The sequence below is a fragment of the Cebus imitator genome, unplaced genomic scaffold (genome assembly GCF_001604975.1).
Source record: "Cebus imitator isolate Cc_AM_T3 unplaced genomic scaffold, Cebus_imitator-1.0 Scaffold106, whole genome shotgun sequence".
In the NCBI taxonomy this organism is placed as follows: domain Eukaryota; kingdom Metazoa; phylum Chordata; class Mammalia; order Primates; family Cebidae; genus Cebus; species Cebus imitator.
This window is the reverse complement of record NW_016107421.1, coordinates 47816-63546: the sequence shown is the minus strand read 5'-3', so window position 1 is coordinate 63546 and position 15731 is coordinate 47816. Positions and strand designations below refer to the sequence as shown.

General features: G+C 43.9%; 1 protein-coding gene across 1 annotated transcript in view; it reads right to left on the bottom strand.

The window, feature by feature from the left end:
- Positions 1-5740: 5740 nt before the first annotated feature.
- Positions 5741-15731, bottom strand: part of LOC108310617 (GRB10-interacting GYF protein 2) — a gene marked incomplete at its 5' end in the record, with an annotated part of 56172 nt that continues 46181 nt past the window's right edge. Inside the window, one exon of the mRNA XM_017537669.2 lies at positions 5741-7584. Within this exon, the coding sequence (XP_017393158.1) occupies positions 7517-7584 (68 nt within the window). The remainder of the gene's footprint in view (positions 7585-15731) is intronic.

Here is a 15731-nt window from a genome sequence, read left to right as displayed (position 1 = left end):
CTTTCACATTTTTCATCAATCCCTAGAATATTTTCATTAAAAAGAAAAACTCGGCTGGGCCCGGTGTCTCAAGGCTGTAATCCCAGCACTTTGGGAAGCTGAGGAGGGCAGATCACCTGAGGTCAGAAGTTCCAGACCAGCCTGGCCAACATGAAAAACCCCATCTGTACTAAAAATACAAAAATTAGCCGGGCTTGGTGGTGGGCACCTATAATCCCAGCTACTTGGGAGGCTGAGGCAGGAGAGTCACTTGAACCCGGGAGGCAGAGGTTGCAGTGAGCTGAGATCATACCATTGCACTCTAGCCTGGGCAACAAGAGTGAAACTTTGTCTCCAAAATGAAAGAAAGAAAAGAAAAAAGAAAAACTGGTCTTGAGAAACAACTAACTGAATATGACCACAACCCAGTGACCTTAGGCCTGCTAAAGACTCAGACCCCTCACAAATGAAGGTTCAGGCCACCCAACAGATGAAGTGCTGGCAAAGGGTGAGTGGAACTTGGAAGGGGCAGTAAAGATTTTAAGTCAACACCCTCCACAGCCTTGTAATCAGGTACAGAAACAAGAACTGTGGCAGCTATGTGCATGTTATTCCTTCATATATATATATATATATATACACACACACACACACACATACATACATATATACATGTTTGCAGATATGAACCAACTTTTCTCCTACTAATTTACATAAATACAATTTATCGCTTAAGATGTCAAATAGTCAGGTTAGACTGAACTTGAAGCTACTATCACCTCAAAATGGACATAACGACTGAAGGATTGATGGATGGGATGAGTGGACACAGTGTTAGTGGCTTCCCTACAGTTACTAACCTTTCAAGAACTTTCCACAATGTTGCTCCCAACACTTCAAACACCAATTCTTTTCCTTTTTTACGTTTATCTAGGGTGGTTTGTTTCACACTAGAACCCTGACCTGCTTAAGGCTCCATTCCATGTTACCAAAGTCAGAACATCCAGGCAGGTGACTGTTCCCCTGTGCAAGGCTCACCATGCTTGCCTTTCAACTTGGGTCTCCTTCAGTAAAACTGCAAAGGGTTACTTGTCACACACCGTCAAGAAAGCAAGTGTCAACAGTACTGCTGCACACATGCCTCACACTCACACACACACTAGGAAGCCGGAGCTGAAATCTGAGAGCTAAGCTAGGCTGGTGGTCTCCACTGAGGCTGTCCATTTAGAACTCTGGGCAATCTGAAAATAATTTCCAATGCACAGTCCCACCCCAGGTTAGAAACTCTGGGACATGGAGCTCAGGGATTGATTTTTGTTTCAAGTTCCTTAGGTGATCTGGGCCAACCCCCTCATCTAACAGACAAGGAAACTGCGGCCTAAAGACACGTCGGAAAAGAGTGGTTAATGAGGCTGGTGCCAAAATGCAGCCTTCTGGAACCCATACCACATTGCCTCTCTAAGGGTTACTTCTTTGCACTAATTGTAAGACATCTAAGAAGGTGTTTACCCTGATTTCACATGCTCTACTGCATCGACATATGTGCCCATGAATGCCCTTCTCACTTGCAAAATGGACTACAAGTGATAAACATTTTTTTTTTTTAATGGAGTCTCGCTCTGTTGCCCAGGCTGGAGTGCAATGGTGCAATCTCTGCTCACTGCAACCTTCACCTCCTGGTCTGCCTCAGCCTCCTAAGTAGCTGGGATTACAGATGGTGTCACCATGCCTGGCTAATTTTTGTATTTTTTAGTAGAGACAGGGTTTCTCCTTACTGGCCAGGCTGAACTCGAACTCCTGACCTCAGGTGATCCACCTGCCTTGGTCTCCCACAGTACTGGGATTACAAGTGTGAGCCATCACTCCCAGCCTTGTCAAGCACTTCTGTGCTGGGAATGTACTATGTAGTTACAATTTTCTTCATCACAACTCCCTGATAGTTGTCGTTTCACAGATGGGAGAAAAATACAGAGAGAAACTTGCCCCAAGTAATTGATCAACATGCAAATCTGACAGTTTGATTCCAGGGTTCTCATGCACAAAACCACTCCCAGGTTCACTCCATAGGGTGCTTTAAAAAAACAAATTCCAGGCCGGGCGCAGTGGCTCACGCCTGTAATCCCAGCACTTTGGGAAGCCAAGGCGGGTGGATCACCTGAGGTCAGGAGTTTGAGACCAGCCTGGCCAACATGGTGAAACCTTGTCTCTACAAAAAATACAAAAATTAGCCGGGCGTGGTGGTGGGCATCTATAATTCCAACTACTCAGGAGGCTGAGGCAGGAGAATTGCTTGAACCCAGGAGGTGGAGGCTGCAGTGAGCTGAGATCGAGTTATTGCACTCCAGCCCGGGTGACAGAGTGAAACTCTGTCTCAAAACAAAAAAACAAAACAAAACAAAAAGGCAAACCCTAGATTCTAGGTAGAATTAGGAAATACAACACACAGTAAAGTTGAGTCATTGGCAACTGCTCTGGGTCCCTGACTCTGCACAAGAACAGAAACCAGAGCTTACTGAGTCCCCCCCTTGGGAAAGACTAAGAGCCTCAGACCACAGGTAAAACTGGCATACCCACGAGCACTTTTTTCCCATGGCCAGTGTGCACAAACCATCCCACATGTTCCTACTTAAAAACAGAAGACTGCAAAGAATGTGGCAGAGATGGCAACTGCCAACATAGCAATCATTTCCCCAATTTCACAGTAACAGGATTCCCAATGGCATTTGGGGATGAAAGCACTCAACTAAAATCCTAAAACTTCCACAACTAACTGTAGTTATGTTGGCTTATAAGACTTAAGATGTTGGACAGGACTTCCCAAAAATCTCGAACAGGGCTGACCAAGCAGTTAAGGCGTGCTGTTTGCCTCACCCCACTCCTTCCTCTTGCCTGGAATATGGGCATGATGGCTGGTGCTGTAAGAGTCACCTTGGACCATGAGTGACCCAGAAAAAGAAAGCCACAATCAGGATGCTGAAACAAAGAATCTGGGTCCCTGGGCCACCCCACAAGCCTTGGACCAATAACCTATTTCACTTAAAAATAAGCTATTTTATTGTCACTCTTGCTTTGCCATTTTTGTCAGATGCAACCAAACCCAATACCAACCCACTGACCATTCCCAGGACCATTTCTCATGTTAAAGGAGGAATTCAAAGAAAAAAGGCAATTTGCTGCCAAGGGAAACTAACCTTCCACTCCTACAACTGGGGGACAAGTAAACAGTCCTTAGGAAGTGATGTCTCTGCTTCTTATGATCAGCTGGACTGAACCGAGTGTGGAGGTGATCATGAGTTCCAACCCCATGATGTCATCACTTTAGCAGCAATAAAAGGGGAAGCAATGACAGCTTTTAGGTGGAAGATCAGCTCTTAGGTAAAGAGCCCACTTCTTCCTTCCCAGCATCCAGGTGCTGTTTCTCCCATGTGGTGCCCCACTGCTATGGTTACTTTTGTTGCAAAACATTCACAATGATGAATTCTTTAGAGGGAAACTGTCCTCCTGAAGGGTTTAGGCTCCCAGTCCAGAACCAGCACTACCAAAAGCTATACACGTCCATCGTTCTCAGGCAACACCTGCAAGTAAGGATGACACATCTGGCTGCTTCAAGGCTTCCAGACTCTCCAAGGTCCTAGAAAGCACTGCTGCTTCCTCACCAGAGACTGAACTCACGCAGGACCAAAGTCGCCCTTCATAGCTGGGCTTTTGTCGTTCTAAGAAACTCATCAACTATAAGGCCAACTTCCATCTGGAATGTGCTCTGGTTGTACTTTACTCTCTTAAGAATGTGCTTGCCTGCTACTCTGTTGGAAATGCTCTGTCACATATTGGAAGGACAGTATAGAAATATGTTCATTTCAAAGAATCACTTCTGTTTAATTAAAGTCATTCACATACTTTTATTAATGCACAGTTGGGCATTTTATACAAAATTACGTTTCGTTATCAGGTCAATTTTAAAGTAGGGTGCAATATATATACGTATATAACATATACGTATATATTATATATTGAAAATGTAAAACATATACTTTTATATACATATATGTATATATAAAAATATATGCATGTATAAATACAATAGTTTCCCTAAAAAATTATTTAAATAAAGCCAGAAGTACCATTATCTATCCTAACATTTAAAAAACAGAAACAAGCTGGGTGTACTGGTACATATCTGCAGTCCCAGCTACTCGGGAGGCTGAGGCAACAGGATTACCTGAGCCCAGGTGTTTGAGACCAGCCTGGGCAACGTAGTAAGAACCTATCTCCAAAACAAAAATCAAAAACCTCGACTTAAAGCCAATGAAAAAAAAGTCCTTCATGTATATGCATAAACCCATTTTATGCAGATATTTCCCAAAAATGGCTGTAATATCTCCCATCCCCCATGCTCTTCTCCAATGTGACCTTGCCACTTCTTTCATCAAGGGGAGTTGGGGGGAAAGGCCCATGCTCCTTCCCTTTGAATCTGAGTGGGCTTGTGACTACTTTGATGGAATACAGTGTCACGAAGTGACTATGTGACTCCTGAACTTAGAGCTCAAAAAAGGTAACACATTTTCTGCCTGGTTCTCTGGGGGAAGCCAACCACTACTTAAGAAGTTCAACTCCTCTGAAGCTGCCATTCTGGAGAGGACACACATAGCACCTCCAGCCATCAACCCAGATGAGTTCCCAGCCTACAGCCAACGTCAACCATCATTTCGCAAGTGAGCCATTTTGGACAGCTCATCTAATTCGTTAAGGCTTCACAGGAATGCAGCCCTAGAAAAAGCCTTTGGTTTTGTGATCAAAACCAAAGAAGACCCTAGGCAAAGAACTACTCAGTTGAGCCCTACCCAAATCCCTGACCCACAGAACGAAGCAGCTGTTGGAAGCCACCTGGAGGGGATTTGCTATACACAGCAGCCACCAGCACACCAGTCTGCCTGGGGAAAGTCTCCATCATCAAACTGTCTTGTCTGGGATGTTTTTAAATTTCTGAATTTAAACAAACCAACCAACAAAACTAGAGCTGGGCATGGTGGCAGACACTTGTAGTCCCAGCTCCTCAGGAGGCTGAGGTGGGAGGATCACTTGAGCCCAGGGGTTTGAGACCAGCCTGGGCAACATCCCAAGACCCCATCTCCAAAAAAGCCAACCAAACAAAACACTAGAAGCAAACAGTGTACAAAACAAATACTCCAAAACTCAGGAAGTCAGGAGAATTTGGAAATAAGTTCCTAGAATGGGATGAGAAAATGGTGGCTTTAAGTGAAAGGGTGAGCAAATAAAAATATGAAAGAGAGTAGAATTGAGAGAGACAGAAACAAACTTTCCCAGGGAAGAGTCTCCTTGGTTAAGCAAATGGATGTTCCATGACCAAAATGACTTTGTTCCCCCCTCATCTGCCCACTCCACTCCCAATTTTTAAAAATGTATTTTCATCTTTCCTGAATACACACACGGAGTCTAGCTGGGAGGTGTGGGCAGGCTCTGGAGGGGTGCTTGCAGAGGGTGTGTGTCTGTGGCATGTGGGCAGGTGCTGACCCACATGTTAGCAGAAAGGCAGAGTCAAAAGAGAAAAGATACTTGGTCAACTTACCTACATCTGCCTTGACCTCTACATTCTCAAATACAGAACCAGCCAGTTCTGTGTGGTCTGGTAGAGAAAGAAGCCATGACTGCCTCCATGTCTCGGGTGCTTGGAGCTTTTCCATGATACCGAGAGCAACAGTTTAGTGCAGAACTCAGTCTCCATAAAGGTGAGTACAAGAGGTGCACTCAGAATACAACCAGGTTTTATTTAAGTTCTTTTTTATTTTCCTCCACGCTGGCAAAAGTTCCGAGGGAGCCTAAAGTTTTGTAAACATTTTAACTATCCCTCTTACCCACCCCCAACTTTTGAATTTACAAAGCAAAGGAGAGTAGGAGCCCTAATTTTTTAATGGTTTCCTCTCCCCTCATGCTATTTGATCCAAAAACTATATACAATTTTGTAGCAGTCTCTGTATAGTTATTGTACATGTTTAGAAGGGAGGGAGGCAAGAAGGGATAGGGATAATGGTGATCCAAAATAATAAAAATAGAAGCCAAATATAATACTCCAAACCCAAATTGCTCTCAGAGCAACTCCGGCCTTCTGAGGCAACAATGACAGGAAGCAAAGGTGCTTTTCCAGGGGCTGCCCAGACCACAGCACCTCTGGCACAGGCACAGCTGCCCAATGACTCCAACCCAGTGTGAGTGGCAATTCCAGGTGATATTCGGTAGGGGTTTGGTGGAGGCAGGAAGAGTATTTGTTTATAAATAGGGCTTGAGTACATTTCTACTTGAAGTGAAAGGTATTAGGAGGCCATGACCAGAAAGAAGCCAGGTCAGGCTTCCTGCTCCCGTTTTTGCCCATCCCCTCCAGCCCACTGCATCCTCCTGTATAGTGGATTCCATGGATGAAGGTCTTAAAGATGGTCAGGTTTTGTATGTTCTCTTTTCAGAAAAGGCAAGCAACTTGCCATCCCAGAATCTTTTAACAAAACCTTTTCCAGGCTACAGCAACACACACACGCAATGCTCTGAGGAACCAGATGAAATTCCAGGCTTTTATCGGAAGCAAAAGTTTATCCCTATCCAAAAATGAAATTATACAAATTCATACATATGGTAAAGATCCTAGCTGCCTCTTAAACGAGACAAATTTTCAGCAGAAGGGCCCAAAACAAACTGGTCCTAGTCCTCTGAAGTAAAAATATTTATGGGAAAAATCAGTTTTTGTAAGAAAGAAAAATTAAGAATAGTCTCTCTCCCAGGCCATAGGGCTTCCTTTGTCCAATCAGGTTGGAGTATGCCAGGGGAGATCAGCTTGCTCAGAAGTCACTATCTAATGAAGAAAAACATAAATTCTTTCAGAGAAAGGATGCTCAGAAAGAACAGGTGAGGAGTGTGTAACATCAAACCAATCCAACCTCATCACAACCCCACTCAGGGCCTCTCGATGCAATCCCAAAGTTAGCAGTGGCAATGCAACTTTCAGACTGGGAGAGCTCTGACTGCCTGTTAGATACCCGAGTCACAGTCCGTGGGGTGTTTCGTTGCTGGCCAATGTCTGTTAATCATTAACTCTCTTCATGATTGCACCAGTTAGACCTCTTGCCCTGATGGGGGAAAAAGAAGAAGAAAAAACAAAATAGAAGAAAAAAAGTGACAAGAGAAAGCAAGCTGCTAATGGCTGATCCCAACACACTTTCTGGGAGACAGTAGATGAAATCACAGTACAGTGAACACATGCTGCCTAAAATCAGCCTTGTTGGGGAGTACTCCCAACTGCCACCCCCAAGACACACGGTCCAGTCCGCTTATCTATGGTCTGAGATGTTCACCAACAAAAATGGATTAAAGAATCTTGGACACAAAGGGCCAGAAGAAAAAGCCTGAGATGATCGGTTCTGTGATTTGTTGCAGAGTGATAAAGAGTAAATGGTGAGTAAGTGTTGTGTCCAAAGGTGGAGGCTCCATGGTCGGCAGACAGGAGAGGGGAGGCCAGTCCACCGGCAGGCGCTCAGTAGTCATCCAACGTCTCGATTTCACCCATGTTGAGTCGCTCCGATGATGCATTGACTGAAAATCCTGCAGAAAAAAACCGGCTATGAGTGACCACACCTAGGCAACCAAGTGGCTCAAATTCTACGCAGTGAGCTGGAATATAAGTCTTTGTTTGTTTTTGAGACAAGGTATCACTCTTGTCACCCAAGCTGGAGTGCAGTGGCGTGATCTCGGCTCACTGCAACCTCCACCTCCTGGGTTCAAGCGATTCTGATGCCTGTGCCTCCCAAGTAGCTGGTATTACAGGCACATGACACCACACTTGGCTCAGTTTTCTGTATTTTTAGCAGAGACAGGGTTTCACCATGTTGGTGGCCAGGCTGGTCTTGAACTCCTGACCTCAAACGATTCACCTGCCTTGACCTTCCAAAGTGCTGGGATTACAGGCGTGAGCCACTGCACCTGGCCAGTCTTTTGTTTTTGAGTATACCATAGGAGTACTAAGGGGAGACAAAGTAAAGGTCACAGTAGTAGCTTTCTGTTCTTCCAAGGAGAGAGATTCTTTATTTTCTTAAGGTTCTGGTATAACTCAATTAGGAAGGCAAATAAAACAAAATAATATCACCAATTAAAAAGAACTGCAAACCACTGCCTTGGAGAATCAGAGAAAAAAAAGGGATGTGGGTGTGTGCCAAGGATGGCCTGGGCTGACCCTGGGGGGAAGTTCATGCAGGAGATCTACCTTAAAAGAAATGGGGGTGGACAGGAGGTCTACCATGGGGTGATATACACACTAAGTACTTTGTAACTACTTGACCACATGACTTTGAAATCTGAGTTGGATTAATACCCCTTCAAACCCAAACCCTCTTTAATAGGAATACTTTCTCCCACCAGTCAAAAACTTTATGAAAGTTCTGGGCCAGAGCTTTTGATACTCAGGGATGACAGGCTTGGCTTCACAAGGAAGGCACAGTATAAGATCCTCAGAGCCCTCACATATTCTCTTTCCCACAGTAGACAGAGCAAGAAGATTAAAGTACTTTATCTAACTTTATCTACTATATCTGCAAAGGAAAGTATTTCAGTTAGCAATATCTGATTAACCAAAATGGAATTTGGCTTAGAAAAAGCAGTAATAGGCCGGACGCGTTGGCTCATGCCTGTAATCCCAGCACTTTGGGAGGCCGAGGTGGGTGGATCACGAGGTCAAGAGATCGAAACCATCCTGGTCAACACGGTGAAACTCCATCTCTAATAAAAATACAAAAAATTAGCTGGGCATGGGGACGCGTGCCTGTAATCCCAGCTACTCAGGAGGCTGAGGCAGGAGAATTGCCTGAACCCAGGAGGCGGAGGTTGCGGTGAGCCGAGACCGCGCCATTGCACTCCAGCCTGGGTAACAAGAGCGAAACTCCGTCTCAAAAAAAAGAAAAAGAAAAAGCAGTAATAGCATACCCACTGAAGGAAATAAGCAGTACTGACAAACAAGACTGACAGTTGAAAACCTAATGCTCGCTGGGCCTGGTGGGGGCCAAGGTGTGTGGACTACTTGAGGCCAGAAGTTCGAGACCAGACTGGCCAACATGGTGAAACCCTGTCTCTACTTAAAATGTAAAAAAATTAGCTGGGTGTGATGCTGCACATCTGTAATCCCAGCTACTTGAGTGGCTGAGGCATGAGAATCACTTGAGCCAAGGAGGCGGAGGTTGTAGTGAGCTGAGATCACATCGCTGCACTCCAGCCTAGGCAACAGAGTGAGACTTTGTCTCAGCAACAAAAACAAAAACAAAAACGTAAAGCCAAATGCCCAATGGTAATTTTTCCAAAATTACAATTAGAAGTTGATAAAAGACGGGGTGCGGTGGCTCAAGCCTGTAATCCCAGCACTCTGGGAGGCCAAGGTGCGCAGATCATGAGGTCAAGAGATTGAGACCATCCTGACCAACATGGTGAAACCCCATCTCTACTAAAAATACAAAAATTAGCTGGGCGTGATGGTGCGCGCCTGTAGTCCCAGTTACTCAGGAGGCTGAGGCAGGAGAATTGCCTGAACCCGGGAGGCAGAGGTCGCAGTGAGCCGAGATTGTGCCACTGCAATCCAGCCTGGCGCCTGGTGACAGAGTAAGACTCTGTCTCAAAAAAAAAGAGAAGTTGATAAAAATTGTGATGAACAATACCTCTTTAAACTGAGTGACTCCCCAAAAATGTTCCCGGTCCTTTACCTTGAATGAAATCCCAAACTGTTTTAGTTGCTATTTGAATACCAAAAAGTACACATGCAATGGCCTTATTCTAAAAGCAGTTCTGTTAATATTAGCTGGGTTTTTTACAACCTCTTTTTTGTTTTTTAATGTGCAAGTTTAAAAATAAATATACATTTGAAATTTAACAGTAATAAACAAAAATGCCTTACATAAAAATACCTTAATTAACTGGCTTAAAAATATCATGACTCAAAAAAATAAAGATGCCCATTTATTAACCAAAAAAGCTGTAGTACAAACTGCTTACAAGGCCAAATATAGGGAGAGGCTAGGACTCCAAACTCCATCCTGAGTTTGGCCCCATCAACTATGTTCCCAGAACCCACAAGTCTTTTTTTCCCCTTGAAAATAATGAAAGCCTTAATGTTTACGTACGTACGTACGTGTGTGTGTGTGTGTGTATTTTTAAAGATAGCGTCTCACTCTGTTGCCCAGGCTGGAGTGCAGCGTTGCAATCTTGGCTCAGTGCAACCTCCACCTCCAGGGCTGAAGCGATCTTCTCACCACAGCCTACCCAGTAGCTGGGACTACAGGCGTGTGTCACCACACCCAAATAATTCTTTTATTTTTTGTAGAGACAGGGTTTCGGCATGTAGCCCAGGCTGGTCCTGAACACCTGGATTCAAGTGATCTGCCCACGTCACCCTCCCAAAGTGCTGGGATTACAGGCGTGAGCCACCATGCCTGGCCCTAACAAGAACCTAAAGGTCAAACAGTCTATGAAATAAACTATTACTCTATTCTGAGGCAGGTTTTTTCATTGACTTCGTGTATAACTTAAGAACAGATAAAATGTGATAAAAGGCAATAATGAACTACATGCAATAGAAGTGGAAATGAAATTTTAAAAACTAAATTAATTTTACTCATGGAAAGACAGGAAGGGAAAAGTCTGTGGCCAAAAAAAGTTGATTAATACGTTAATTATTGGTCTAGGTTTTTAGCAAACAGAGATGTTCTCATTTACCCGTCATTTTAAAAACCAGCGGAGATATGCATTAATACTTTTTGCTGAATGCTATTCTTTATCAAATTCAGCCATTTGATGGAAGGGAAAGTTCTGGGTACCATGAAACACAAGGCATTACAAACAAGGATTCAATCCACTATGACTGGCTCTAAAGATGATATTCTGTGAAGTTCGGAACACAGTCTCACTCCTTTAAGATTTGTGAGATTCTTCTTATAAGTAAACTCTAGGGAAAAACTGTATTGTGTGTTTATTACATCTGAGAGCAGGTTGCTGATTCACAATGACCACCTGAGGAGCTCTAAAAAGACAGGAAGCTGAAGAGTATTAAGGGGAAGATCCAAGATGGCCGATTAGGAACAGCTCAGGATTGCAGCTCCCAGCGAAAGTGCAGAGGGTGAGTGGATGCTGCATTTCCAGACGGATATTTATTGCCCACAGACCAGGAGATTCCCAGGCAGAGGAACCCCACGGGTGGCCAGCATGGCTGTTTTGGCTGGCGCAGGGGCTTTGCCCACGCCCCAGCGCGGCAGTTCCCTGTACAAAATACACTGGTCTGGGTGCCCTTTTAGCTGGCAATTGGAGCCCCGGGAAGGCAGAGTCGCCCATTCATCTGATTAAAAAGGGGACTGAAACAGGGAGCCAGACCAGGAGATTCCTGGGCAAAAAAAGTGCCAAGAATCTCAGCGCAGCTGTTTCAGCTGGCGCAGTGAGTTGCCGCAGGGGAAATCACACAGATCCCGGTGCCTTTTCAACAGGCGACTGGAACTCCTGGGAGAGAGTCTACCGTTCAACTAAAAAAAAAAAAAAAAAACGCTGTGAGGCAGGGAGCCAGGTAATCAGGCTCAGCTGGTCCCACCCCCACACACAAAAAAACAGCAATTGGAAATGCTCTGGGTTAAGAGTTTCACGGCAAGCACAGCTGAACCCGGGATGGTCCAGCTCTGTGGGGGAGGGGCGTCCGCCATTACCGAGGCACTCCACCACTACAGAGGTAGTCTGCCATTGCTGAGGCAGCCCGCCTGTTGCCGAGGCAACCTGCCATTACAGAGGTGGGCCACCATTGCCAAGACAGTTCTAACTATACCCATATAAACAGGACTGCAGGGAAGTTCACATGGCAGCTGGGAAGAGCCCACAGCAGCTCAGCAAAGCCTCTGCAGGCAGACACTGACTAAGCTGCCTCCTTGCTGGGCGGGGCAGCCCTGAAAAAAAGGCAGCAGCACAGCAGAAACTCATAAATACAGGTATTGGTCGACTTACCACCTATGTAACTTACGACCATTTGACTTTACGACCACAATCGCTAGCCATGACTACTCCACGTCTGGCAGCGCAAACGTTGCCCAGCTGGGCGTACGACAGTGCGGACCAGCTTCCGGCAGAACTACCATCTCCGCGTGCACCATTTCAACTGTACATATAGCCTACTCAACGTACAACCAAATCGTGTTACGACCGGTCCAAGGTCCTGACCGTGGTTGTAAGTCGAGCACTAGCTGTAAAGCCCTAACTCCCTGGGACAGAGCACCTGGGGAAAAAAATGGGGTTTATGAGTTCTGCTGCAGCAGACCTAAACATACCTGCCCAGCAGCTCTGAATGAACAACGGAGCTCACAGCTCAGCACCTGAGCTCCTACAAAGGACAGACTATCTCCTCAAGCAGTTCCCTGACCCCGTACATCCAAAGAGTCACCTCATAAAGGAGAGATCAGACTGACATTTGGTGGGTATCCTTCTGGGACAAAGATAGCAGAAGAAGAAACTGGTAGCAACCCTTACTGTTCTGCAGCTGCTGCAGGTGATCCCCAGGCAAGCAGGGCCTGGAGTGGGCCTCAGCAGTCCTATAGCAAGAGGGGCCAGACTGTTAGAAGGAAAACCAAGAAACAGAAATAACTTCATCATCAACAAACTGGACGCCCTCAGAGACCCAATCTGAAAGTCAGCAATTACAAAGACGATAGGTGGATAAATCCACAAAGATGGGAAGAAACCAGCGCAAAAAGGATGAAAACACCTGAAACCAGAACACCTCTCCTCCTAAAAGGGATCACAACCCCTCACCAGCAAGGGAACATGGCTGGATGGAGAATGAGTGATGAAATGACAGAATCAGGCTTCAGAAGGTGGGTAATAATAAACTTTTGTGAGCTAAAAGAACATGTTTTAACCCAATGCAAAGAAACTAAGAACCTTGAAAAAAGATTTGATGAAATGCTAATGAGAATGGACAACTTAGAGAGGAATATAAGTGAATTGATGGAGCTGAAAAACACAACAGGAGCATTTCGCGAAGCATGCACAAGTTTCAACAGTCACTTTGGCTGTTGAAGAAAAGATATCAGAGGTTGAAGATCAACTCAATGAAATAAAGGGAGAAGACAAGATTAAAGAAAAAGGGTAAAAAGGAATGAACAAAGTCTCCAAGAAATGTGGGACTATGTGAAATACCTAATCTATGTTTGATAGGTGTACCTGAATGTGACGAAGAGAATGAATCCAAGCTGGAAAATACTCTTCAGGATATTATCCAGGAAAACTTCCCCAACCTAGCAAGGCAGGCCAATATTCAAGTCCAGGAAATACAGAGACCACCACAAAGATATTCCGTAAGAAGAGCAGCCCCAAGGCACATTATCGTCAGATTCACCAGGGTTGAAATGAAGGAGAAAATGCTAAGGGCAACCAGAGAGAAAGGTTAGGTTACCCACAAAGAGAAGCCCATCAGACTCACAGCAAATCTCTCAGCAGAAACCCTACAAGCCAGAAGACAGTGGGGGGCAATATTCAACACCCTTAAAGAAAAGAACTTTCAACCCAGAATTTCATATCCAGCCAAACTAAGCTTCATAAGTGAAGAAAAAATAAAATCCTTTGTGAACAAGCAAGTACTCAGAGATTTCATCACCACCAGGCTTGCTTTACAAGAGCTCCTGAAAGAGGCTCTACACATATAAAAGAACAACCAGTACCAGCCACTCCAAAAACATACCAAATGGTAAAGAGTATCAACACAATGAAGAATCTGCATCAACTAACGGGGAAAACAGCCAGCTAGTTTTAAATGGCAGTATCAAATTCACACATAACAATATTAACCCTAAATGTAAATGGACTAAATGCTCCAACCAAAAGACACAGACTGGCAAATTGGATAAAAAGCCAAAACCCATCGGTGTGCTGTATCCAGGAAACCCATCTCACATGCAAGGATACACAAAGGCTCAAAATAAAGGGATGGAGGAAGATTTACCAAGCAAATGGAGAGCAAAAAAAAAGCAGGAGTTGCAATTCTCATCTCTGATAAAACAGACTTTAAAGTAACAAAGATCAAAAGAGACAAGGACATTACATAATGGTAAAAGGATCAATGCAACAAGAAGAGCTAATGATCCTAAATATATACGCATCCAATACAGGAGCACCCAGATATATACGGCAAGTTCTTAATGACTTACAAAGAGACTTAGACTCCCACACAATAATAGTGGGAGACTTTAACACCCCATTGTCAATATTAGACAGACCAACCAGACAGAAAATTAACAAGGATATTCAGGACTTGAACTCAGACCTGGAATAAGCAAACCTAATAGACATTTACAGAACTCTCTACCCCAAATCCACAGAATATACATTCTTCTCAGCACCACATCATGCCTACTCTAAAATTGATCACATAATTGGAAGTAAATCACTCCTCAGCAAATGCAAAAGAACAGAAATCATAACAAACAGTCTCTCAGACCACAGTGCAATCAAGTTAGAACTCAGAATTCAGAAACTAACTCAGAACCACAAAGCTTCATGGAAACTGAACAACGGGCTCTTGAATGTTGACTGGATAAACAATGAAATGAAGACAGAAATAAAGATGTTCTTCGAAACCAACGAGAATGAAGACACAACATACCAGAATCTCTGGGACACATTTAAAGCAGTCTCTACAGGAAAATACATAGCAATAAATGCCCACATGAGAAACAAGGGGAGATCTAAAATCGACACCCTATTGTCAAAATTGAAAGAGCTAGAGGAGCAAGATCAAAAAAACTCAAAACCTAGCAGAAGACAAGAAATAACTAAGATCAGAGCAGAACTGAAGGAGATAGAGACACAAAAAACTCTTCAAAAAATCACTAAATCCAGGAGCTGGTTTTTCGAAAAGATTAATAAAAAAGAAAACAGAGAATAACCAAATAGACGCAATAAAAAACGATAAAGGGGATATCACCACAGACTCCACAAAAATTCAAACCATCATCAGAGATGATTACAAACAACTCTATGCACATAAACTAGTAAACCTGGAAGAAATGTACAAATTCCTGACACTTGCCTCCTCCCAAGCCTAAACCAGGAAGAAGTGGAAACCCTGAACAGACCAATAACAAGGTCTGAAGTTGAGGCAGCAATTGAGCCTACCATCCAAAAAAAGCCCAGGTCCAGATGGGTTCACAGCCGAATTCTACCAGACATACAAAGAGGAGCTGGTACCATTCCTTCTGAAACTATTCTAAATAATCCAAAAAGAGGGAATCCTTCCCAAATCATTTTATGAGACCAACATCATCCTGATACCAAAACCTGGCAGAGACTCAACAAGAAAATAAAACTTCAGGCCAATATCCATGATGAACATAGATGCAAAAATCTTCAATAAAATACTGGCAAGCCAATTCCAACAGCACATCAAAAAGCTTATTCATCATGATCAAGTCGGATTCATCCCGGGGATGCAAGGCTGGTTCAACATACGCAAGTCTAATAACGTAATTCACCACATAAACAGAACCAAAGACAAAAACCACATGATTATCTCAATTGATGCAGAGAAGGCCTTTGACAAAATTCAACAGCTCTTTATGCTAAAAACCCTCAATAAACTAGGTATTGACGGAACGTATCTGAAAATAATAAAAGCTATTTATGACAAACCAACAGCCAATATCATACTGAATGGGCAAAAACTGGAAGCATTCCCTTTGAAATCT